Source organism: Macaca nemestrina, chromosome 14 (assembly GCF_043159975.1).
Source record: "Macaca nemestrina isolate mMacNem1 chromosome 14, mMacNem.hap1, whole genome shotgun sequence".
NCBI lineage: Eukaryota > Metazoa > Chordata > Mammalia > Primates > Cercopithecidae > Macaca > Macaca nemestrina.
In genome coordinates this window covers 32,344,409-32,369,579 of record NC_092138.1, presented here as the reverse complement: position 1 = coordinate 32,369,579, position 25,171 = coordinate 32,344,409, and the positions used below count along the sequence as shown (strand labels likewise).

The window sequence follows — 25,171 nt, the reverse complement described above, 5'->3', positions numbered from 1 at the left end:
TAGCTACTTCAATATTTGTTCAGGCTACGGGATTCAGGCCTCTTATTAACCGCGCCGGCCAAGTCTCTCCTTCAGCAGCCTGTTCGACCTCGCAAGAGATCTCCCTTTCTTTCCAGCACGGAAGCGACAGGGTTAATGACGTCATTTTCTCGTGACCGTTGTCGCGTCCTCTGACCGACGGATCCTTTCAAGGGCCAAAATACTCGCTCCTCAAGAGGGGGCATAACAGCAGTGGACCAATAGAAACTCCGAATTTTTGTATTGCCTGGTAAGCTCCACCTCTTAGTCACTGATCCGCCGCGGAAGTTGAAAAAAAGCGGTCCGGGGGCGGAGCAAGGCAAGGAAGCGGAAGCGGAGCCGTGGTCGGGATCCGCTGCGCAACTTGCTTCTGTCCCACGTGTGCGGTGAGTGTGGCCGGCTCAGCGGTCGCTCCTAGGAGGGGTTCGCGCCCTACCGGGCGCTGGAAGTCGGAAAGGTCTCTCGGGGCTGCTGTCCACTGGGCAGTCTCCTGTGGCCTCTTTCTGGGCTAGGAGTTTGGGACTGATTGGAACCTGGCAAGGAGGGCGGAGCTCCGACCTCTCTCCCACCACGTTGCCTTGCGTGCTGGGTTAGATTGGACTAGCTTCACTCTAGAATCCCAGCCCGTGCTCGGCCTGATCAGCCTGTCTGTGCTGTTTCACAAACACCAACTCCAGTACTAGGTGGTGTACCTGAATGTACGCAGATTATAAGTGCTGGGAGGAAACGAACTGGAAGCTGAGTTGGGAGATAGTGGAGTCTGAAGAAGTGATCTTTAAGCGGAGATCTAAAGCATGGCGAGAGGCCACCCGGAGATCTGGTAACTCGGGGAGTACTTCAAGCAGAGGCAATAATCGGCTAAGTCTCTGAGATGGGAGCTAGGAAGGAGTACAGTTGGAGTACAAGATAAAGTTATTGGGATAGAGTGGAACTAGGTTCTGTAGGGCCTTGAAGGACATGATGGGGATTTTTTTTTCTATACAGTAGGAAAACATTTCCGTTGCTATTACCATGTGTAGAAAACATTGAAGGCTTATAAGCAAGTGAGAATAATGAATAGGCCCTGGTTCTCTTTAGAAGATGTATTTAATTTGGAAGCTCAAGAGATTGTATTGATAATAGTTTGCATTAGGGTGGTGACTTAAGGGGCATTTAAGAGAACTAACTTATGGTTCAGTGTGGCAGACAAGAGAGAGGAAAATGTCAAGGGTAACTCAGGTTTCTTACTTGAGCAGTAAAATAGATGATGTGCCATTGGTTGAGATAGGGGACAGTGGGGCAGGGAAAAATAGTATCTTGTTGTCTGTGGGACAAACAAGAATAACATAGAGAACAACATAAGAGAAGTATGTTTTAGACATATTAAGGGTAAGGTGCCTGTTAGACACGTAATTAGAGGTATCAGATAAGCAGTTATACACAAGTTTGGAGCCCAAGGAGAAGTTCAGAATGGAGACATGATTTGGGAGCACTCAGCATAAAAAGCCAGGAGATTGGATAAGACCATCTAGGGAGAAGTGTGGAGAGAGAATGGACGTCCCCTGAGACAAAGATTTGAGGAATGCTGACATTTAGAGGTTGGCCTATAAGAAAATGTCATTTAAACTGAATTTGAAGGATGGGTAGGAATTGTGTTGGCAGAGAGAATGGCTTTAAACTTCACTATTCAGATAAAGAATAATGAGAAAGATTGACTTCTGTGTGGTGTTGATGGGTGGGGTGAATTAAGACCACATTTTGAATGGCTGTGAATGCCTGAGTTGGAACTTTTTCCTGAAGGCAGTGGGAAAGCTTTGAAGCTATTGGAGCATGGAAATGACATGAAATAGGTGTGCTAGTGGAAGATTAATCAGGCAGCAGAAAGTGGATCAAAGCAGATTAGATCTAAACAAAACTGAGCAAGAGCTAACAGGAGCCAGAATGGGGTAACAGAGGGAAAGGAAAAAGAGGGGCCAATTCTGAGAGACACTATGGAATGTGATGATTGATTATCAAGGTACAGGGTCCCTGAGCAAAGCAAATTGCATTTTGCCGAGTGCAAGAAGCAAGACCCAAAAAGTTACATATTGTATGATTCCATGTATATGAATGACATTCTGGAAAAGACAAAATAGGCATGAAAACCTAATCATTGGCAGTCAGGGAAGAGGGAAGGAGTTGATTACAAAGGAGGTGTACCAAGGGACTTTCTAGAGTGACAAGACTTTTCTGTGATATACTGTGGTAGAGGATGCATGACTCTTAGCCATTTGTTGAAGCCCATAGAATTATACACCAGAAAGAGTAAACTTGACTATATGCACATTTAATAAATCTGCCAGCATTTCTGGGGATGCAATGCTGACTGTGACCAATCAATTAAGCTATATTATAAACATATAACTTCACTAAAGAGAGTGAAGGGCTGATCTAAGTAGCTTTTTTTTTTTTTTTTTTTGCCTGCAGCAGTAATTGCTACAGGCAGAATCCACCGACTTGAGTGCTAAAGTTAACAGGTAAAACTTAAGAGGAGGTAGGATGTCTACATATTCCCCAAACATCTTGTCTAAAATATTTATTAATTGCTATGGTAGCTTAACATTTGAAACAGAGTCTCACTCTGTTGCCCTGGCTGGAGTTTAGTGGCACAATCTCAGCTCGCTGCAGCCTCCACCTCCTGGGTTCAGGTGATTCTCCTGCCTCGGCCCCCTGAGTAGCTGGGATTACATGTGTGCACCACCACTGCGCCCAGCTAATTTTTTTTATTTTTAGTAGAGACAGGGTTTGGTCTTGAACTCCTGACCTCATGTAATCCACCTGCCTCAGCCTCCCAAAGTGCTGGGATTACAGGCGTGAGCCACCATGCAAGCCTCTAAGTAACTCTGGAAGTGTTTTGAATGGATACAAAAAAGAATTGTACTTCAACACTGTATCGTCATTGTAAATTTATTTCTCATGAGGTACAGGTTAGCAGTTCTGAAAGTATACATGTATAGTAGGGTTGAACATACGTATAAATAAATTGTAGATGGTGGGAAGCAGGTTGCTCACTGTCAGAGAAAGAACGTACAAATGAGCAAGAGGAGATGCCTAGAATAAAATCTGTGGTGCTTGATTAGATTTGGAAACATTAGTATGAGCTTCATGTTATTTTAATAGATATAAAAATAAATATAGGTATGTGCATATGCATAGGTTAATGTACATATGTGTGTTTCCTGAATCTGTCTGCTGAAGGGACGTAGAAACAGGGACACCTCAGTGACAACAAGCACACCTAGCACTCAGATCATGGTTTTTAAATACCATTCTTAAAGAAAGGAACCAGGATTCCTTGGAGAAGTGGCTAATTTCAGGGCTAGTTTAAGGAAAATACAGAATGAACCTGGAGCTAGTGCCACAAAATAAGGGTGTGCTTTAAAAAACAAAACAAAACAGATGGGCCATGTCAAAAGGACACAGAAGCAACCTGAAAAACTTCCCACTGGCTGGAGCTAGAATTATTTGAGCAACAAAATAACAATGGTAGTGGATTATAACTGAGGAATGAAATAAATATCTGAGACTATATGATATAAGTAAATAGAAAAGATGGGACAAGTCTTCCCTACAGAAAAGTTCAGAATAACAAAGGTAAAAGTAATAAGAGAAATAGAAGATCACCATTTAAACGCAGTAATTGCTGCAGCCAAAATCCACCAACAAATGCTAAAGTTAGCAGGTAAAACTTAGGAGGACATAGGATGTCTACATATTCTCCAAACATCTTGTCTAAAATGTTTATTAATTGCTGTGGTAGTTTAGCATATGTCTGGATTCTTTAGACCCCTCCTTCTGGGAAGTGGAGCTTAATTTTCCTCTGAGTTTGGGCTGGACTTGGTGGCTTGGATCTAATAAAGATGGAAAGGTTAAAGTGGCAACTTTACAGTGGAGAAACCTGGAAAACACTGCTTTGACCAAGTGAACACGGTTAACATAAACAGTAATAAGTCATGTTAATGTCATGTACCTCCTGGTAGAGTACTACCAGAAGAAAGCTTGACCTCTGGTAGTCTTCCAAAAAATGTGTAGCCTTAGCCTAATCATGAGACAACATCAGGCAAACCCCAAATGAGGAATATTCTACAAAATACAAAGGAAACTTGATGGCCAGAATCAGTGTATCCTGGTACAGAAAGAGGATATTAGTGGAAAAACTGGTAAACTCCAACTCAACTCTGTAGCTTAGTTAATAGTATTGTATGTTAACATTAGGGGAAGCTGGGAAAAGGGTATATGTGAACTGTGTATCTTGTCAACTCTTTTGTAAAGCTAAAATTATTTCAATATAAAAATTAGAACAAAAATATAGAGAAAACATGTAAATGAATGGATTCTTATAAAACTACATGCCATACAAGAGCTAAGAGATGCAGGTATGGTCATTGAGAGGTGATAATGTGCTAGGAGCCCTCACTCTCAGCGCCGCCTCGGCCTTGGCGTCCACTCTGGCGGCGCTTGAGGAGCCCTTCAGCCTGCCACGGCACCGTGGGAGCCCCCCTCTGGGCTGGCTGAGGCCAGAGCCGCCTCCCTCTGCTTACTGGGAGTTATGGAGGGAGAGGCGTGGGCGGGAACCGGGGCTGCGAACAGTGTGCTCAGGGGCCAGCGCGAGCATGCCAGCGCGAGTTCCGGCGGGCGCCGCGCAGGCTCAGCGGCCAGCTCCACCGGCCCAAGGCAGTGAGGGGCTTAGCACCCGGGCCAGCAGCTGCGGAGGAGGTTGCGCCAGGTCCCCCAGCAGTGCGGCTGGTTGGCGCTGCACTCAAATTCTCCTCAAATTCTCGCAGGATTTATCTGCTTCCCCACGGGGCAGGGCTCAGGACCTGCAGCCCACTGTGTCTGAGCCCCCGCTCCCCGCCGCGGTGGACTCCCTTGCGGCCCGAGCCTCCCCGATGGGCGCCACTCCCTGCTTCCTAGCGCCGGGTCCCATAGACAGCCCAAGGGCTGAGGAGTACAGGCGCGGCTAGGGACTGGTGGACAGCTCTGCCTGAAGCCCCCCGCCCCGCTCATGCAGGATCCACTGGGTGAAGCCAGCTGGGCTCCTGAACTGGATGGGAACTTGGAGAACTTTTATATCTAGCTGGAGGATCCATCATATGTGCACCAATCAGCACTCTGTGTCTAGCTCTGGGTTTGTGAATACAACAGTTGGTACTCTGTATCTAGCTAACCTAGTGGAGACTTGGAAGACTAGCACTCTATGACTCTGTGTCTAGCTCAAGGATTGTAAATGCACCAATCAGCACTCTGAGTCTAGCGCAGGGTTTGTAAATACACCAGTCAGCACTCTATGTGTCTAGCTCAGGGTGTGTGAATACACCGATTGGTACTCTAGCTAACCTAGTGGAGACTTGGAGAACTAGCACTCTGTGACTCTGTGTCTAGCTCAAGGATTGTAAATGCACCAATCAGCACTCTTTGTCTAGCTCAGGGTTTGTAAATACACCAGTGAGCACTCTGTCTAGCTCAAGGTTTGTAAATATACCAATTGGTACTCTGTATCTAGCCAACTAGCACTCTGTGACTCTCTGTCTAGCTCAAGGATTGTAAACACACCAATCAGCACGCTGTCAAAATGGACCAATCACCTCCCTGTAAAATAGACCAATCAGCTCTCTGTAAAATGTACTGTTCAGCAGAATGTGGGTGGGGCCAGATAAGGAAATAAAAGCAGACTGCCCCAGCCCCCGGCAACCGGCTCGGGTCTTTTTCCACGTTGTGGAAACTTTGTTCTTTCGCTCTTTGCAATAAATCTTGCTGCTGCTCACTCTTTGGGTCCACGCTGCCTTTATGAGGTGTAACACTGACTGCGAAGGTCTGCAGCGTCACTCCTAAAGCCAGCGAGACCACTGGGAAGAATGAACAACTCCAGACGCGCTGCCTTTGCTGCCTTTAAGAGCTGTAACACTCACTACGAAGGTCTGCAGCTTCACTCCTGACAGCGAGACCACCCACCAGAAGGAAGAGGCTACAGACACATCTGAACGTCTGAAGGAACAAACTCAGGACACACCATCTTTAAGAACTGTAACACCACGAGGGTCTGCGGCTTCATTCTTAAAGTCAGTGAAGCCAAGCAACCCACCAATTCCGGACACGTTATGATGGACATAGCTAAGTGATAATGTGACCCTTCAGTTCTAAATGCCCCAAGGAAGCCGAGTAATTCGGGGGCTGTCCATTTTTCAAAATCATTAGAAAAGTCTAGATTGGAACAGCGCTTTTCAGAGTGCTCCTTGGAACTCTGCTGTTCCCTTGTGATGTTCCAGGAAAAAGTGGTTCAACTGGAGTTGGAAAATCCTGCATCCTTTTAGCCTTTGCTTGACAGTTGATCGTTTATATTAGCAAATTAAAGAATCGGAAAAGCCTTTTCTTACAGACTGATTGTTGTCATGTAACTTACTGTTTCCCAAATATATTTTATCCCCGAACCCTTGTTTTCTCTTATGCTAATATCCTGAGAATTAGTTATTGAATGGGCAATTCTAATCTAGATATATCTATTGTTGTCTGGGGATCACTAACATCTGCTGTTTAGAGTCAGCTTTCAAATGAGTTGATCGTCCAACTTTGGAAAGTGGAGAAATGAGCCAAATGGCTTTTGCTCTTGATCTGTTCCGTTGCTTTCAGGGACCTTGGGTAGTTGAGGGATTATAACTTGTTTATCCTGTGCACCATGGTGTCTCAGTAGCCTATAAAGCTCCTATTAGACAGATTCCTTTCAATGAAATATTAACTATTTCAACATGATCTTATTTTGGAGTTCACTGCCAATTACTTGGCTGCCTCTAAAACAATCACAAATTAAACACTGGATGCTAATCTTTGTTTTAGCTATGTTGGATCACATAGGAATCTTTCAGATAATCCTTTATTTTCTTATATTAAATGCATGTAGTGGTATGTGCAGCCTATTGTTTGTTCCTGGCTTTTTAGGCTCCAAGAAATCAAGAGATAATTTTGTCAGTTACTCATCCTCTAGTCTTCCCAGGTTACAAAATGCAAACTCTGATGCGTATTATACTTAGTGTCAATCGTGGTCTATTTTTAGCTAGTACTATTGTGGAAGTGAAGTGTTGCCTCCAGATACATCAAACACTGGCCATGGTGTGTGTTGTTCCTAGTTTTTCTATTGATACCTTGTTCATTTTCAGTTTTAAAATCTGAGGCAGTGATTGCATAATTGCTGGATTTAATTAGTTGCCCATTCTATGTCTGGGTGATTTGTATTGTATTTGTAGACTGAAGGACTAAATGCGGCAGTGACTATGTAACAGCTCTTATTTGATGAAGAGAACTGCAGTGATTGTTTTGGTTTTGATTTTCCAGAGTTGCTACAATGGAAGTCAAAGGGAAAAAGCAATTCACAGGAAAAAGTACAAAGACATCACAAGAAAAAAACAGATTTCATAAAAATAGTGGTAAGATATGCTTCCCTTGTGGGTGTTTGGCTATTATAGTTGGGGGATGGGAAGGCAGGTAGTAAATTTCAATCTGTATTCATTGGCTAGGATTAGGATTAAAATAGTAGGAAGAAGTATGTGTTATTGTGTATGAGTTAACATGTTGCTCATAACATTTAGACACTTAAGAAATTGCCAGAATAATTGAGGAATGCCTTACTCATGAAAGACTCCTTATCTCAGTTGTTACTGCTGTTGCATCATTTTATTCACACTAGTTCACCATACGTTTTATTTTAACATTTGATAAATTAGGACTGTTTAATACATACTGCTCGTAAGCCAAATACTTTTAGGTTCAGAATTTATAATGGTGATGTCTTTATTATTCCATCAGGTGTCAGTATTGTAAAATAGAAAAGTCAGGGAACTGTACAAATGACTGTTTCCTTAAAATAAAGCCATTGCTGTTTGTATCTCATTTGTAAGGTACTAATTTGTATCTTCTTGACTAAAAGTTTTTATTAAATAATTTTATTGTAAACTCTAAAATTTTATTTTCTTAAAACTAGAAAATTTTCAAATTAACATTTTAGATGTCCTTATGTTATACTTTCCAAGTTTCAAGAATATTCATTTTATTCTTAGACTTCTTTTATGTTATTGAACTCTTGAAAATTCTGTGTAGACCATCATTAAAGCAGAATACAAAGGTATATAAATAATAGCTTTGCTATATGCTTAAAACTAGAGAAACATACCAAACTGACACCAGTGTTTAGTGGTAGAATCATGGGTAGCTTTTATTTTACATTTCTCTACTCTTGGGTTTTTGTTTTGTTTTGTTTTGTCATGAACCTGCATTAGTTTTATAATCAAGGAAATAATTTTTTAATTTTGTTTTGATTGTTTAAATCCAGTTCTACTCAAAAGGCTGTATGTTGCGTATCTGAGAGTAAGACAAGGTATTAGGATTAAAGAACGTAATTTTCTGTAATGAATATAATCCCATGGATACAAGAGATTTGGGCCCAGAATCATTGAACTTGTATTATTATTGTCACTAGATTCTGGTTCTTCAAAGACGTTTCCAAGAAAAGTTGCTAAAGAAGGTGGACCTAAAATTACATCTAGGAACTTTGAGAAAAGTATCACAAAACCTGGGAAAAAGGGTGTGAAGCAGTTCAAGAATAAGCAGCAAGGGGACAAATCACCAAAGAACAAATTCCAGCAGGCAAATAAATTCAACAAGAAGAGAAAATTCCAGCCAGATGGTAAAAGCGATGGTAAGTACTGATTTGTTCAGCATGGTCTTTGCAGATCCTTGCCCTGCCTGACCTAGTGCCTGAACCCATTCATTGTGCACAGGGACTCTGGAGGTGCATTAGAGACCTCACATTCTTATTCCTTGGCAGGTAACATTTTGGGACAGGTAGATGGCTTAAACAAACAACAGAGCATCTTTCATGCTCAGAATTTCCCTCTGGTGCTTGGAGTTTTTTATTTCTTAGCCCTTTTGTGAATTACCTTAGCCATGAAGTTAAGCTAAATTATAATGGCTTTGTACAGTGGAACCTCAATAAAATGTTTCTTTCTATAAGCTAAAATTGATTCATTCATTCAACGAGTATTTGAGTTTTCTATGCATTGCACCAGAAGATAGGGCAAAACACATACACACACACACACACACACACACACGCACAATCAGTAAGGATACAGGCCCCAACTAATCATCATAGAATCTGGCTTTAAAGAATCAGTCTGTCCCCAGCTAAGTGTCATCCTTGGTTAAGGATGCTTTGGTGAGCAAGAAACATACAGACCCTGCCTTCACAGAGCTTAGGCCAGACTAATACAATAACCCATCTGATTGCACAGATCCATGGTAGTTCCAGAGAAGGTGTCGTGCACACATGACAGATTTGATTTTAATTGGTTCAGGACAAGTTGCTCACTGATTGGAGGTTTTGGCAGGTCTCCTGCTGGTCTGTTGAAACAAACTGTCCGTCTCTGTGACGATGTTCAGTGGGTCATTTCTAACCCAGAGCTTTGCTCTCTATTGTGTAACATTCCTCTGTTGTGCATTGTCCTGCATTGATCTCAAACAAGCAGTTTCCAGGTTATGTGGATTGTCGTATCATTACTTCCTTTGCAACATCCTGAGAATTTTTCTGGTGCCTTTTATTCTCTTTTTCTCCAGCACAGCATGTCTTAACACTGCTCCTTTGTTGCCAGCTGAGACCACTGGGGATGGTTTTCTCAGTGCCATCCCCTAGTCCTGGTGCTTGCTTTTTACCCTGCCTAAGGGCTGCTTACCAGAGGGACAGCAGCCTTAAGACGGAGGTGGGGAGAGAGGAAGGAGGGGAAGTGCCATTGTTTGCCATTAGGGATGTAGGATCTTTTCATGCTCAGTCTCGCTCTTCTCTTTTCATTTTTTCTTTCTCCCTCGTCTTCCTCCTCCCCCATTGCCAGTAGTTTCTCTTCTAGCTCTCTTATACTTTCTCTTACCTAGCCTCTCTAATAGATCCCAAATCTTACTTTCTCTACTGGAGTTTTTGATGCCTGCATTTTAAACACATATGCACTAATTTCTCACATTGATGTGAGAAAAGCCATGATTTCTTTTGCTATGGGAGATATGTTCCTGATATCTCAAAATGGGACTCTTGATATCATTTTCTCATATTTTTGTATCAGTAACTAGACTGATAGAATAAGATGAGAGATTGGATACTAGACAAACCCCCACATTGATAAATGTATCGCAGCCTAACATGATATATGTCAAGGGTACCCAAATATTTATGGAACTAAATTAGCCCTGGATCAGAATATCCTCTATTGTATAGTAGAAGATATCATGTTAATATAATGGTAAATACGCCCTCTGTTGCCTATAATCTTTTGTATTACCAGGCAGGGAATATATAAGTAAACAATAAGGGAATAATAAATACATTGTAGTATATTGGATAGCCATTAGAAATTATGTTATTGAGGAATGTTAATTTCATGAGAAAACATAATCATGTTCAGTGAATGCAGATTCTGAATTTTTTTCTTTTTTGAGATAGGGTCACACTTTGTTGCCCAGACTGTGAAGTGCAATGGCGTGATGATGGCTCACTGTGTCCTCAACCTCCTGGACTCAAGTGATCCTCCTGCCTCAGCCTCCCAAGTAGCTGGAACTGCAGGCGTGTACCACCACATCCGGCTAATTTTTTAATTTAATTTTTTCGTGGAGACAGGGTCTCACTATTTCGCGCAGGCTGGTCTCAAACTCCTGGTCTCAAGTGATTCTTCTTCCTCAGCCTTCCAAAGTGCTGGGATTACAGGCATGAGCAGGCCACATTTTGAGTTTTTAAAGATTAAAACATGCATGGAGAAAAAGTAAGAGGAAAATAATCAGTGGTTATAACTAGGTTTTGGTTTTATAGGGCTTTTTCTTTTCTTTTTTGCATTTTTCCCAGTTTTTTAAGAGAAAGGGAGATAGTTAGAAGTGACTAATTCCCCCAAAGGATTCCGTGCAGGATACTCATGTAAATAATACCCATTTTAGTAAGTTGTTCTTTGTTTGGCATCATTAGTTCCATTGGTAAGTTACTTGGATTTTGAAGACAAAAAAGTGGTGGTAGAAAGATATTCGACTTTAATAGTATCACTGTTTGTGGCGAACTTGGAAATTTTGGTTGTTCATTGTCATGACTATGATAGCAGAGCACTGTTTCTAGGTTTGAATCCTAATTCTAGCAGGTTGTGTGGCCTCAGATAGAGATCTCAACTGCTTAGTTCTTTTTCCCCACCGTGGAAGGGAGGGTAATATTAATACTTCTTGGAGTTGTTTTAAGAAATAAGTGAATTAATATAGAACAGCACTCAGAACAGTGAATTTTCGAAGTTGTTTTTCCTGTTTTCATTTGGACTAATTTTTGTTTTCATTGAAAGTTGACTATACCCTAAGTCCAGTGATCTTAATCTTAAAAAGTAGAAGTTTATTTCACAATTGAAAAGATATTTAAAATATTTTAGTTACTTTTGTAATTCTTTTAATGTCCTTTTCTCTTAATAGGTATCCTGTTAGAAGAATTAAAGATTTCAATGTAACAAATGTAAAATGTACAAACTGCTCAGAAAGCAAAGTATATATGGGGAATGGTGTGTTCCCCTTTCTAGCTTCCAGAATGGGCATTGATCCTGATTAGTGATTGCCCTTTATACCTAATTTGTGTTGGTTTATGACACTTAGAATGTTAAATGTAATTGAAAATAATTTCTATAATAACTAGAATCAGCAGCCAAGAAACCTAAATGGGATGACTTCAAAAAGAAGAAGAAAGAACTGAAGCAAAGCAGACAACTCAGTGATAAAACCAACTATGACATTGTTGTTCGGGCAAAGCAGATTTGGGAGATTTTAAGAAGGTAATTCTACCTAAAGATGTCTTTGTTAGTCCCTTTGCGACAGTGGAGAAGTCAGTGTACCTTGTAAATAGGGAGATGTCCTAAAATAAATGACGTAGCACTTGGGTTATTGAGGGCGTCCTCATGACAGCCCAGTAGAGACATCAGTACTTGGATATCTGCCCGTTGCAGAAGTGTGTAGAATCATTACGATGGCATCGGATATGCTTATGAAAATGTATGAGGTTGAAATAAATTTGACATTCTTCCTGAGAGATTTCTGAGAAAATGAAGGATAATTTCTTATCAGCTAGGTTTTGAGATACTTCAGTATTTGTTATCTTAGATTTGTTTAATTATTTTTTTTTTTACTTCTGAAGTTCTGGCTGTTAAGATTTGGATTGATACATAAAATTACACCTTTTGAGATGAGTTTCTGCCTTTGAGAAAATTACTTTTGTCTGGCTGCTCTGGAATAGTAATTTTAATGTCAGAGGTTTGCTGCTGTAGAAAAGAAAATCATGCTGAACTTGGAGAACATATACTGGTATGGTTTTTAATTTTGTGTGTTTAAAATAACTTCTTTACTTAAACTGTGTTTCCTTTTCTCATTTGTAGAAAAGACTGTGACAAAGAAAAAAGAGTAAAGTTAATGAGTGATTTGCAGAAGTTGATTCAAGGGAAAATTAAAACTGTAAGTAGGACATACTCATTGTTGCCGTTTTAAACGATTGAAATTGCCTCACTCTGAGGAGTAGCTGACCATTCATGACAGGTGATCCTGTCATTGTTTCCGGTGTATTTGACCAAAAGTTTTAAATACCTTCCATAACACTGAACTACATAAAAATTTAAAAGTGAGCGACCTTACTGCTGGAGAGTTTTGCAAAGATTATCAGTTGGCTGTGTCATTTTTAAATAATTCTTAAAATAAGCCGGTGTTCCCTTAAAGTTATCTTGAGAAGTTACTAGTTCAGTAGTATTTGCTTAAATGTCTTGTTCTAAACTCCATATAATTTAGTATGTTCTCAGTTGCCAACTTTTTTATATTTGTGATGTGAACATATTACTTCTTTCTTTTCCTCCATGCTTTTGTAAACATCATGCAAAGATCTTTAACTAAAATATAATCATTTGAGAATTCTAAAGTAGTTTTCATTGTTGATGCTTAATCCGGTTTTGTAATAAATTTCCAGTAACTCTTGTGCATTTGGATTAATACATAATGGCTTGGAAGACAACAGATTCTCATAGTTTTACGGCACCTAGGGGGGCAGCGTTTGCCAAGTCAGGTGCATAGGTCTAACCAGACGCTATATTACCTCTTGAAGGAAAATAGCAAGTCATCAGCTGCTGCTTTCTTATAAATTCAGCAGGATCTTTTTACAATAGAACTGCCCCCTCAGCTCTGGCAGCTTATAAATATTTCACTCAGGATTCTTTCTCAACTACCCTGAGGTCACAGCTGTGTGACCATGGTCTTAGAAGTGAGTTTGGTGTTCAGATCCTGGCTGGGCTGCTTAAAATATGTGTGCCTTTGAATAATAACAACCTATTTATTATTTACTATAGGTTAGGAATTGTGTTAACCAGGACATGCATTGTCATTTACCATATGTCATCATCCGTGTTATATATTTGATGTATTTGGGACTCAGAGAAGTAAAGATTCTTCCTTAGGGTAACAGAGGTAGCGAGTTCCTTCTCGAAACTTTACTCCCCTTATCTGTAAAGTGGGAATAATGACAGCTCATTCTTATCTCATTCTTATGATTGCTTTGAGATATAAATACGAACACTATGTTTAAGGCAGTTATGTTGGTTATAAAATAGATGCTCAATATATACGCAAAAACAGCCTTAATTTTTTAAAAGATATTCAGAGATGTCTTACAAATCTTGAAATTTATGACTTTGATGGAGGTATACACTCACCTTCTGATTTGTTGGAATTAAAAAACTTTAAAGACAGAGTGAGCAACAAATAAGCACTGTTGAAGTAGACTGGTACTGTAACATAGTAAAAATAATTTTGCATGATGGATGATTTGTGGAGGTTGCTCTAGAAAATTGACCAGTGGGTCCTTCCAGCAGTCGTGAGGAGGAATGGGTTAGAGAATCAGATTCGAAACACAGCAACTCTTCTAGAAATATAACTGGCTATATGTGCAGGAATTATCATGAAAATGTGACAAATGAATGATTAGCTTATAATTGCCAGTGTGTATGGATATAGTTATATTTATTTCTTTAGGAAGACGTTTAGATTCATCTTACGGATATACTTCTGGTTGTCAAAGCCAAACATTCTTAGATCACTTATATAAAAGTCATAGGGTAATAGACCTTTTAAACAAATATTTCCCTTTTAGGGACAGTAACTATCAAAGAAATGAGAAGTTATAGTCTGTATAATCATCAGATGGTTTGGATTGGTTAGGTTTTAATTATAATGAGAGGAGTATTGCAGAATGGTTTAATTTATCCTTGCCTCAATGTCATTATTAATTGTACCTATCAAATATGGTAGGCCTCAAAACAAAAGAATGATGTTCTGGGTAATTAAAACAAGTAGTTCTCAGTAATCTAGGTTTGATTTTATCCATGAAGACTACCTATTTTCTCACAAGAAATTCCAGAAGAGGTCACGATAAATTAATGAGAAACATGACTCTCAAAAGAGAATTAGTCTAACTCAGACTTTTTCCTACAGATTGCATTTGCACATGATTCAACTCGTGTGATCCAGTGTTACATTCAGTATGGTAATGAAGAACAGAGAAAACAGGCTTTTGAAGAATTGCGAGGTATTTATTACATACTGAAGATTATGTTATCATTTGCAGTAAGTCACTTGTTTTCTCTTAAAATACCCAAGACTGTCTAGAAAACAGTTTTTGTTTAGGTGTGTCTTCTCCAGATCCTTTTTTGTTTTTATTTTTTCCTTGCCTGGGACAAATTGAGAATTATTTGTGTTTCCAGGATTGTGCATTTATTTAGTTCCTCCCTTTGTTTCCAGAGAACTGAAATGAGATCTCGAAGTCATTGTAATGTATTTTTGTTTTTCAGATGATTTGGTTGAATTAAGTAAAGCCAAATATTCCAGAAATATTGTTAAGAAATTTCTCATGTATGGGTAAGTTGTTTTATTTATAAAATACATTTTTTGTTTGTCTTTTGAAGGCATAGTTTCCAACTGTGCTCAGATGTGAAATAGGAAGTCTGTGGTCTTTATAAGTAATAGTAATGGCTCTCAGCAGATGCTTGTGTTGTTTCTAGAGAGTATCATCTTCAATACAATTATTGAAATTAATGTAGAATTATGGTACTGCCTTCATTCCTAAAAAGATACATGAGAGATGTCTTGCAAATCTCCTTGAGATGTATGACTTTGATGAAGGTATACCCTCACCTTCTGATTTGTTGGCATTCAAAAGATGCTGGGCCCTATTCTAAGTCCTCCCCTTCCACATGTCCATCTTTTTGGCTGTCTCTCCATCTGTGTTCCTGTCTATATGTCTGTCTTTTTGTCATCCAGTAAACACAGTATATGCAGGGGGAGTTCAAGTGGGGACTTCCATCAAAAGAAGAGGCAGTTCTGTCACAAAGACAGAGTGAGCAACAAATAAGTGCTTTTGAAGTAGACTGGTACTGTAGCATAGTAAAAATAATATTGCATGATGGATGATTTGTGAATGTTTATCTTGATCCTCTGGAAGAAGAGAGATAGAATAATTAGCTTGTAATTAGCCACCAGTATTAAGAGGGTAGAGAGTGGGGAGGGGGTGGTGGGTGCGTAGACTGATACAGGGTTAGTGGGTTAGAAAATGTCAACGTGGGAGAATTTCCTAAATTAAGTGGAATTAGTACTTGTCTTGACCAATCTTTTTGAGTGTAACAATGTGCTAGAATATGATAATCAACAACAGAAAGTGTAATATATGCAGTTGACAAAATTTTCAAAAACATATTCCTAGCTATAGTTACCAGCTATTTGATTCTTTTAGGATATAGTTAAAATACTTGTGATTAAGTCCCATCTTCAAAAAGAATCTTAGAATGATTTTCTATTTCCCTGAATCTTTTGCTTTCATCTTTTTTCCTGCCATACTTTTTTTTTTCAAGCAGAACAGTTTAATAGGAACTGACATTTATCGAGCATTTACTGTGTGCTAGCCCCAGCTTCTCAATGCATGCTTGCTCATTTACTCCTCAGAGCAACACAGGTTGATGAGTTGGTCTTGGAGGAAGTAAGCTGTGTTTTATTGTCACCCAGCTTTCTCTTTCTATCATTTATTTTTTCCATGATTGTGTTGCATTTAGAAGTAAACCACAGATTGCAGAGATAATCAGAAGTTTTAAAGGCCACGTGAGGAAGATGCTGCGGCATGCGGAAGCATCAGCCATCGTGGAGTACGCATACAATGACAAAGCCATTTTGGAGCAGAGGAACATGCTGACAGAAGAGCTTTATGGGAACACATTTCAACTTTACAAGGTGACATCTCCAGAAGTCTTTTTCTAGTATTTTTACTTTTTCTATATGCTCTTCCTTAACTTCCAGTGCCCTATTTTTAGAATGTATTATTTTTTACCTTGGCTGGTTCTTTAAGAGACCATCTTATGCCCTTGATATTCCCTCATGCTTTATTTTGTCTCTGGTGTAGTAAGCAAGTGATCATACTTACGCTTCTCTTTCTCCAGAACATTGGCTTTAAATCCACTTCAAATCAACTTTTGGTCCTCTCCTAAGTATGCTGTGTGTAGCACTTCAGTACTTCTATTTTTACAGTCAGACTGAGGGAGAAGACTCCCAGTAGTTATCAAAGTTGTGTAAGCACCCCCAACCAGCTCTGGCTGAAGTGTGTTGGGCTCTGGTTGCTAGCTTCTCCTGTGTGTTCTCATGTACATGCATTGCCCTTCTTTGGATTGTATCTAGAGATGAAGGGGAGTAGAGAGACCTAACCTTGGATAGAGTGCAGGGATTGAATTTGAGAATAGTGAGCAGTGGGACTAGCTGGTTAAAGAATCTATTTCAAACCTTGGAACGTAAATGCACACATTTGTCTGAAGGGATATGGATTGATTCCTGGGTTGCCTCCATTAGTCAGGTTCAATTCTTTGGTTGAATTTGTTGCTGTACTAATTTTGTTAACAGTTCATTATATTTAATAGGAATAGCCAACTAATTAGAAAACACATGGTGGCAAGAATTTGTGACTTGACTACTTGATCTCATAATTAGGCGAGAGCTAGGTGCTTGGCAAATAACTATTGACTGGTTAACTTAGTTGGTGTTTAGCCTGGCTCTTTAAATGCATTGATAGATATACAGACTGAGAATCAGCTAATGAGGTTGCTCCACAAGGATATACAGCAGAGCTTTCATTATGTAAATGTGGGAAATCTTAAATTTGTTAAAACTTACTTTAAAATGACTGTAATTGCTTTTCTTTATCCTGAAGTGAAAAAATGGATTAAATTTAGAGGAGTTTGATTTTTTCTTTTGTTGCAGTCAGCAGATCACCCAACTCTGGACAAAGTGTTAGAGGTACAGTCAGAAAAATTAGAGCTTATTATGGATGAAATGAAGCAGATTCTAACTCCAATGGCCCAGAAGTAAGAAAGTTGTTTTTGTTTTTTTCTTAACAAATGACATTCAAAGGAGGAAGGTTTTACATAACTGTTGCCCAGAAGAGGTAGATATTTCCTACTTACAAGTGTTAATCTGTCCTAAATAAGAGTGCAAAAGTATTGGTTTGAAACCATTCTTGGTGCAAAAGGAGATTTCTTTTTCTGATATTGTACCCTATAAAATGGCAACTAACATGCATTCGTGATTTATTAGCTTTTTTAAGCAATGAAACATTCTTTCCCCAAATAAAATGTTACATGGAAGCCATGTATACTAAACAGTTTCACAAATATAATTTTTACTCAAATTTGGTTGTAGGCAAGATGCAGTGGCTCACGCCTATAATCCTAGCACTTTGAGGGACCAAGGTGGGAGAATCACTTGAGGCCAAGAGTTCAACACCAGCTGAGGCAATAGCAAGACCCCATCTCTATGAAAAATAAGAAAATTAGCCAGGCTTTGTGGCATGTGTCTATAGTCTTGGCTACTCGGGAGGCTGAGAGGCAGGAGGCTCACTTGAGCCCAGGAGGTGAAGGCTGCAGTGAGCCATGGTTGTGCCAGTGCATTCCAGCCTAGGCAACAGATTGAGACCTTGCCTAAAAAAAAAAAAAAAAAATTTTTTTTCAAATGGATTGTAAGACTCAGAAGCCTGTGCCTGTGCCCTTCATGGCATCTGTCCCGTAGTGGAGTGGCTGAGCATAGCTTTTGGGACCCGATTGCCTGGGTACAACTCCTGGTTCCCCACTCCCCCCACTAACTGTGTAACCTTCAGCAACTTAACCTCTCTGTGCCTCAGTTACCATATCTGTAAAATTGGGATAATAATAGTACAGACTTCATAGGAATTTTATGAAGATTAAATGGGTTAGTTGTTCCAAAACATTCAGAACAGTGTTTTACCCATAAAGGCAGTGTTAGTTTTTGCCGTATACTTGGATATCGCCTGTTTTACCCATAAAGGCAGTGTTAGTTTTTGCCGTATACTTGGATATCGCCTGTGAACTTTAGGTCTTTGATGCCTGACCATCACCCTCCACTGTACACCTAGATCCACCAAGTGTCACACTAGGGGGTTTGGATTAAGTAGGTGTTGTTGCAATTGCTGACAATGTTTGGTTCATTCAAGTTTTAATTTTGCTAAAATTATTTTGTGAAACAGATGGATTGTGAAGGGTGTTGACAGAAATAAAACAACTATTAAAAAATAGGTTCACGTGTGGATTTCTAATCATCATGTCCAGTGCTGGGGAAAAAAATGAAGATGTCCTTATTTAACAGAGCAGAGCATATTTCAAATGTTAATCTTATGTGTGCTGAGTAGATACTAGACATTTGTACTGGTCTTGGTTGTAGATGGCACTAAATCAGTTTTACCATCTAAGTTTTTGTTTAAGTTTAGTATTTCTGAAAGATGCGGTCTATTTTATGACAAATCATATTCAGTAAAACCATTTCACTTGTTTAGATTACTTTAGGACTTCTGAGATTACCTATCTTGGTATGACTAGTGCCAGATCTGATGAGTCTTTTTGCTTTTTTTTCTGTTTTCAGGGAAGCTGTGATTAAGCACTCATTGGTACATAAAGTATTCTTGGACTTTTTTACCTATGCACCCCCCAAACTCAGATCAGTAAGTTCTTGGTTTTTGTTTTTAAACTAAAACATGGAGAAGGAGCGGTGTAGAAATTTGAAAAACTGCTTTGAGGTACATTGTCTTTTGGAAATTTTAGAGATGCTTCCTTATTTAGGGAAGATAATTTACTCACCTCCCTTTGAACATGTTTGCAAATTCCATTTAGATATTCCAGTAAACAATAGAATTGACCCTAGTTTTACTAGTCATGTTGAATGTTTATACCTTAATTATAATCTGGAGGGTATCTGCTAGCTAGCCTACTCTGAAAATTAACTAACTCATGGAGGAATATTCAAGCATTCGGGTAGTTTTAAATTCAACTGTGCCAAAAAAAAAAAAAAAAATTAGCTTGGCATTAAAAGGTTAGAGGAGGATACGTTTGTAAAATTAAATGGACCATGAAAACCTGGACTTTAAATGATAGAAGAACAGAGAGTGAAGGTAAATTGCACTGCCCTTCAAGTCAGTCATGGGAATACAAATGAGAATTCATCATTTATTTCCCTGAACTTTGCTTGCCTCATCGTACAGTGAGCTCATTGTCCATTTGTCCTCATTTTCCAATCACAAGGGATAATGAAAATAATGAGACTGACTTAACAAATATGCCAGACTATACGTTCACTGGAGTTTTGACTCTCTTAAAATTGGCATGCAAAATAATTTCCCAACGGTAGCCACCCACCTAAGCTTATGGTTCGATGACCATAGCAGCACCTTCTCTTTCGGAGATTTCTCTTATTTCCTGCAAAACACAGTATCCCACAGTTCTGAGGTAGGACTGTATGCTCAGAAATGACACAATGATTATTTGAATATATTCAGTGGTAGAAAGTATCTTTTTAGTGTTGAATGTTTCAGTAACAGCAAAAAATATTTTGTAACTTAGCATGCATGTAAAGTAATGAGACAAATTTTCTTTTCTGGTACTGGGGGCATTTTCAAAAGAGACTTAAAAAAAAAAAAACCTTTGGGGAAAATGGAAGCGTAATTGGGATATATGCCTGGCTTTCCGTCTGGGTAGCTTGGAAGAGATTCCTAAGTTCAGGTATGTTAGTTGAAACTGCTCTTGAGAGTCATCTTGGGAAGCGATGTAAGATACTTGAGGGTGAAATTGTTTGTTCCTTGATGAAATTAGGCACCTACCCTCTCTTTCCTGGAATGAGGCTTTGTATTTATTTATTTAACGTAAATTTTTAAATTGGGAATAGACTAAAATGGGGCTCTGAAGCTGTTCGTTGCCAGAACTCATTTACATTCTATGTGCTTAGACTTTGAAAATATAGGGCTGGGCACGGTGACTCACGCCTGTAATCCCAGCACTTTGGGAGCCCGAGGCGGGCAGATCACAAGGTCAGAAGTTCAACACCAGCCTGGCCAATATGGTGAAACCCTGTCTCTACTAAAAATACAAAAATTAGCCAGGTGTGGTGGCAGGCGGCTGTAGTCCCAGCTACTCGGGAGGCTGAGGCAGGAGAATCGCTTGAACCCGGGAGGTGGAGGTTGCAGTAAGCCAAGATCGCACCATTGCACTCCAGCCTGGGCGACGAAGCGAGACTCTGTCTCCAAAAAAAAAAAGAAAGAAAATGTAAATAAGAAATTATGTACATGGAAAATGAAGGCTAAGGGTTAAATTAAGCTAAGCTACGTAGTGAGAAATTAAATGTTTTTTACTAAAGGGTCATTTGTAGGTGAGGTCTTAGTCTAAATGTTAGTACAGAAATTTTTCATAAGGAAATAATATATAAGCATATTTATGGTAAAGAATATGATTTTTGGAGATAATCCTGTTATGAACTAAAAAGGGAACTTTTTCAGTCAAAATGAGTGTTTTGATTCTGTTTATTACATACAGGTCTCTTTTAGGGAGGAGCATTTTCTTTATCTCACTTATTCTGTTAAAAGCTCCCTTCTTATCACCACCACCTCCTAGGCTTCTTTTCCTTGGAAAATTATTAGAATATATTATAGTACGCATATAGTTTGTGACTTTTTTTTCTAACGGACGTTGGTAAAAGTCAGATATTGTGTTTAACAGAAATTGTCTGCCAGCAGTATTTACTGCTCTTGACGGAAAAGAACGTTTCTAGAAAGAGGTTGTGTTTCTGTTTGATGGCCTACAAAATGAAATTGTTTGCCACCTGGCACTCTCTTCCTTTCCTTCTCTCTGTGTAACTGGCCCCTGTAGACAGACAGGTAAAACAGCAGAAAGAAGAAAATAAAGCAAAGCCCTGTTCCTGACAGCATTTGTTCCCTAGGAAATGATTGAAGCCATCCGCGAAGCAGTGGTCTACCTGGCACACACACACGATGGCGCCAGAGTGGCCATGCACTGCCTGTGGCATGGCACGCCCAAGGTAAGTGTGACAGCACTTGTGCATTTAAACTGTACGAGTCAGGGCCATGCTTTATCTGCAGGCTTGTTTAGCTGTCCTTAGACTTTTAATCTCCTTTGGTCTTTTCCCTATTGTGCACAGCAACATTATCTTCCAAAAGTTGTGCCTCAGGGCCTGATGGGAATGAGCCATCTTCTTTAGGCCTAGCGTTTCTTCTTTTCTCTGCTGTAGTAGAAACCTTGAAGTTTCATTAAAGGATGGGAAGAGATCTATCAAGCAAGTAAACATAATACGTATTTAAGCTTTAGTTTATAGAGGTTTTGGTACCTCCTCACTTAATGATCATACTATGGCAGAGGGAAATGGGAAGGGCTAACAAACAGCTGGCCACACACATTTGCTCCCATAGGTGTTAAGTACTTGAGGGAAAAGGTAAAGATTCTTGTTAGGCACAGAAGTTTAACAAAAATGATCATTATTTCCTTAGTCAGCATAATTCTGCCTTTAAAAGGTAGTTGTACTATATCTACTTTTTTAATGCAGATTTAATTTTGTTCAACAAATGTAGACGAGTACTAACTGTTTGCTAGACTCTGCATTTGAGGACAGTTCAGACCTTGGAAGAAGGGTCTGTCTGGTCTCACTGTGAAAGGTGGCTTCACTAGGTTTGCCTTGCAATTTGCAATTTAATGGTTCCATATTTATGTCTGAATGGATTGTCACATACACATCTAAGCTTGTGATAGTTCTAAGAGAACTTCTTTGGTATATTACAGTTTTTTCATTCTGGCTGCATAACTATTTTTACTAATGAAAAAATATGCCATTCAAATGAAAACTTAATAAATATATTAAAATGTTTAACTACAAAATACCCTTAATACATAACTGAAAGTTCAGTGAGACAATCTTTCCTTTTTAAGGACAGGAAAGTGATTGTGAAAACAATGAAGACTTACGTTGAAAAGGTGGCTAATGTAAGTATAATAAAACTACATATTTCTTCAAATTATTTTTAATAGTAAGATGTATTCATGTATATTACAGAAAATTTGGAAAAATTCAAAAAATTACCAAGAAGAAAATTATTGTTTTATTATATTTTTCTGTGCATATACATGTATTTTCATATTTTATCTACACAAAATGGAAATCATGCCACATGCATTCTTTTCTTCTTTTTAAATTTAACATTGTATTGTGATAGTTCTCTACTTTTATTAGATATTCTTTGAAAACCTGATATTTACTAGCTTTTTTGGTGAATTTGTCCAGTCGTGTTAATTAAACATGGGAATTTACTGCCTGGATACGGTATGTCCATATTTTAGTCTCTGGGTGAATGATGCCAGATTGCACCTCAGAAACTTGATATTAGTTTTCCTTAGGACCAAAACCATAAAAGAAATTAAAATGTATCTTTTTATTTTTTAAGAATAAATTTGCAGTGGAGTTATGGAAATTTTATAGTTCTTTAGAAATGCAGTAACAATTTTCCTAATTTTTTCTGGGGAATTTGTTGCTTCAAAAATAGTGTTTATATGTTTTTAGATATTAAATAATTTTTTCATGCTGTTACTATGGAGTACTATAACTAGAAAATATGTAGTAAATACAATTTTAATTTTTGAGTTATATTTTATATATTTGATGGATAACAGTTCATCAGTAAAGTTCTAATTTATTGGTGAACTAAAATTATGTGGTAATCAACTACTTTATCCTTCGGAAAAAATCCAGTGAGAACTACTAACATCTGGACTTCAACTTGTTTGAAATAGTAAGTCAAACAAGTTAAAATTAATGCTGTGTAATTGTATACTTGACTGTTGTCTTCTGTTGGGCTAGAGATTAGAAGAATTCAGAAGGCAGCTAACATTCCTGTAACAAAGTGAAATACGGAATTCTCTGATGAGTTCTTTCCAGTGTATGTGATTTTTTTATGATTCATAATTCAATGTTAAGTAAATTTTTATGCGTGGCATTCTAATTTGAATACTTTACATTAAAATGAGTAAAAACTAGAATGTTAATAGAAAATTCACAAAGGTATTAATAGTATGACATTTTTAAATAATTAGATTGTTTTAGTTCTACAGTTTGGTTATGTCAGGTAATTCAACACTAAGTTTTTTGAGAACCTAATCCCAGCATGGCATCATGATGGTAACAGAAATTAGCAATACATGTCTTTTTAAATCTCTTAAGAGTTACTTCTAAAGGGGTGATAAACTAACATTACCCATGGATTTGATCCATGGGTTATTTAGAATTATTAATTTCCAAATATTGGGGGTTTCTTGATATACTCTATATTTTGTTCCTTTTAAATTTATTGAGACCTATTTTATGGCCTAACATATGGTCTACATATTTTGAAAATAATATATTGTAGAGTTGTTTGGTGGGGTATTCTATATTTGTCAATTAGATCAAAGTAGTTGATAGTGTTCATACCATCAATGTTTTTACTGGCTTTTTATTTTCTAGTTCTATCAGTTGCTGAGAGAAACATGTTAAAATTTCTAACTATACTTGTGGATTTGTCTATTTCTCACTTATATTCAATTCTGTACCAGCTTCTGTTGTATTCATCCGGAAATATTTTATGCTTGGTTATGCTTATGTGTGTCTGAGTTAAGAGAACTGAAACCAGTGATTTTGTAGTAGGCACATTGTTCTCCATTTTGTTTACTTCACTTAATTCATATTACGGGTCATTTTATTTCAACATACATACATCTGTCTACCTCACTTGTCTTAGTGACTATAACATTTCATCATATGCCTGTACCATAATTTATTTAACCAGCCCCTACTGTAGGGCATTTTGTTAGTTTCTAGAATTTTTAAAATTACAATTAGTATTTCCGTGAATATACTCGTATGTAAGTCTTTGTACTTACATGGAAGCACGTCTGCAAGATAAATCCCTAGAACTAGAATTGCTGGATCAGGTCATACTTGCATTTTAAATTTGTATAGGTGTTGTCAGTTGCTCTTCAAAGAAGTTGAACGACTTTACATTCTCCACAACATAAAAGTGTGCCTGCTTTTTCCTAAACCTTTGATAAATTAGTCTATTGTCAGAGGTTTTCACCATCGCTTATAGGATAAATGGCATTTCATTGTTTTAATTATTGTCCTTAATTAGTTCCTAAAGCATTATTTCATACATTTAAAGACATTTGTACTTCTGTTTTTTGTGATCTGACTTTTCATGTTCTTTGCCCATTTTTAGTTGGTTGTTGGTCTTTGTATAGTAAGGGTGTTAGACCTTTGTTGTTTATCTTCAGTTTGTCTTTTTGACTTTACAATTAGCAACTCCGTTATTGTTTCTGATTGAAATTGTATTATCTGTAATATTCATCAGATCTGGCTCTGAATGATTGTGGGCTATTATCAAAAATCAAATTCCTATCAAAGTTTAAAACAATTATATCAACATCCAGGATACTCGTGTGACAAGCTCTGGAAACAGGTTTTAGTTTAGTTTTGTTTTTGTTCTTAACATAAAGTAGGTGTTTTAAAGTAATGATTTTTATATCATTCTCATTCAGTGTATAATTATACTCTTCTAGTTTATTTTTTTCATGTTTATATTCTAATTTTGTGAGATCACATTAAAGAAATTGAGCAATATAGAAAATTAAAAATTCTTTGTATAACCCAGAGATGACTATTACAATACCTTGCCTTCCAGGATTTTCTGTGTACGTGTATT

The 25,171-nt window shown here is 38.2% G+C and overlaps 1 protein-coding gene across 2 annotated transcripts in view; it reads left to right on the top strand.

Moving 5' to 3' along the window:
* Window positions 1-274: 274 nt before the first annotated feature.
* Window positions 275-25,171, top strand: part of LOC105491816 (pumilio RNA binding family member 3) — a 41,200-nt gene continuing 16,303 nt past the window's right edge. Inside the window, exons 1-12 of one of the 2 annotated variants that reach the window (XM_011758497.2) lie at window positions 275-404; window positions 7,363-7,454; window positions 8,504-8,722; window positions 11,726-11,861; window positions 12,459-12,534; window positions 14,554-14,647; window positions 14,910-14,976; window positions 16,164-16,338; window positions 17,356-17,459; window positions 19,027-19,105; window positions 21,370-21,468; window positions 22,371-22,424. In XM_011758497.2, the coding sequence (XP_011756799.1) occupies window positions 7,373-7,454; window positions 8,504-8,722; window positions 11,726-11,861; window positions 12,459-12,534; window positions 14,554-14,647; window positions 14,910-14,976; window positions 16,164-16,338; window positions 17,356-17,459; window positions 19,027-19,105; window positions 21,370-21,468; window positions 22,371-22,424 (1,185 nt within the window). In that variant the 5' untranslated portion in view covers window positions 275-404; window positions 7,363-7,372. Of the gene's footprint in view, window positions 405-440; window positions 839-7,362; window positions 7,455-8,503; window positions 8,723-11,725; window positions 11,862-12,458; window positions 12,535-14,553; window positions 14,648-14,909; window positions 14,977-16,163; window positions 16,339-17,355; window positions 17,460-19,026; window positions 19,106-21,369; window positions 21,469-22,370; window positions 22,425-25,171 lie in introns of those variants that run through there. The other variant, XM_011758498.3, reaches the window with a different exon arrangement.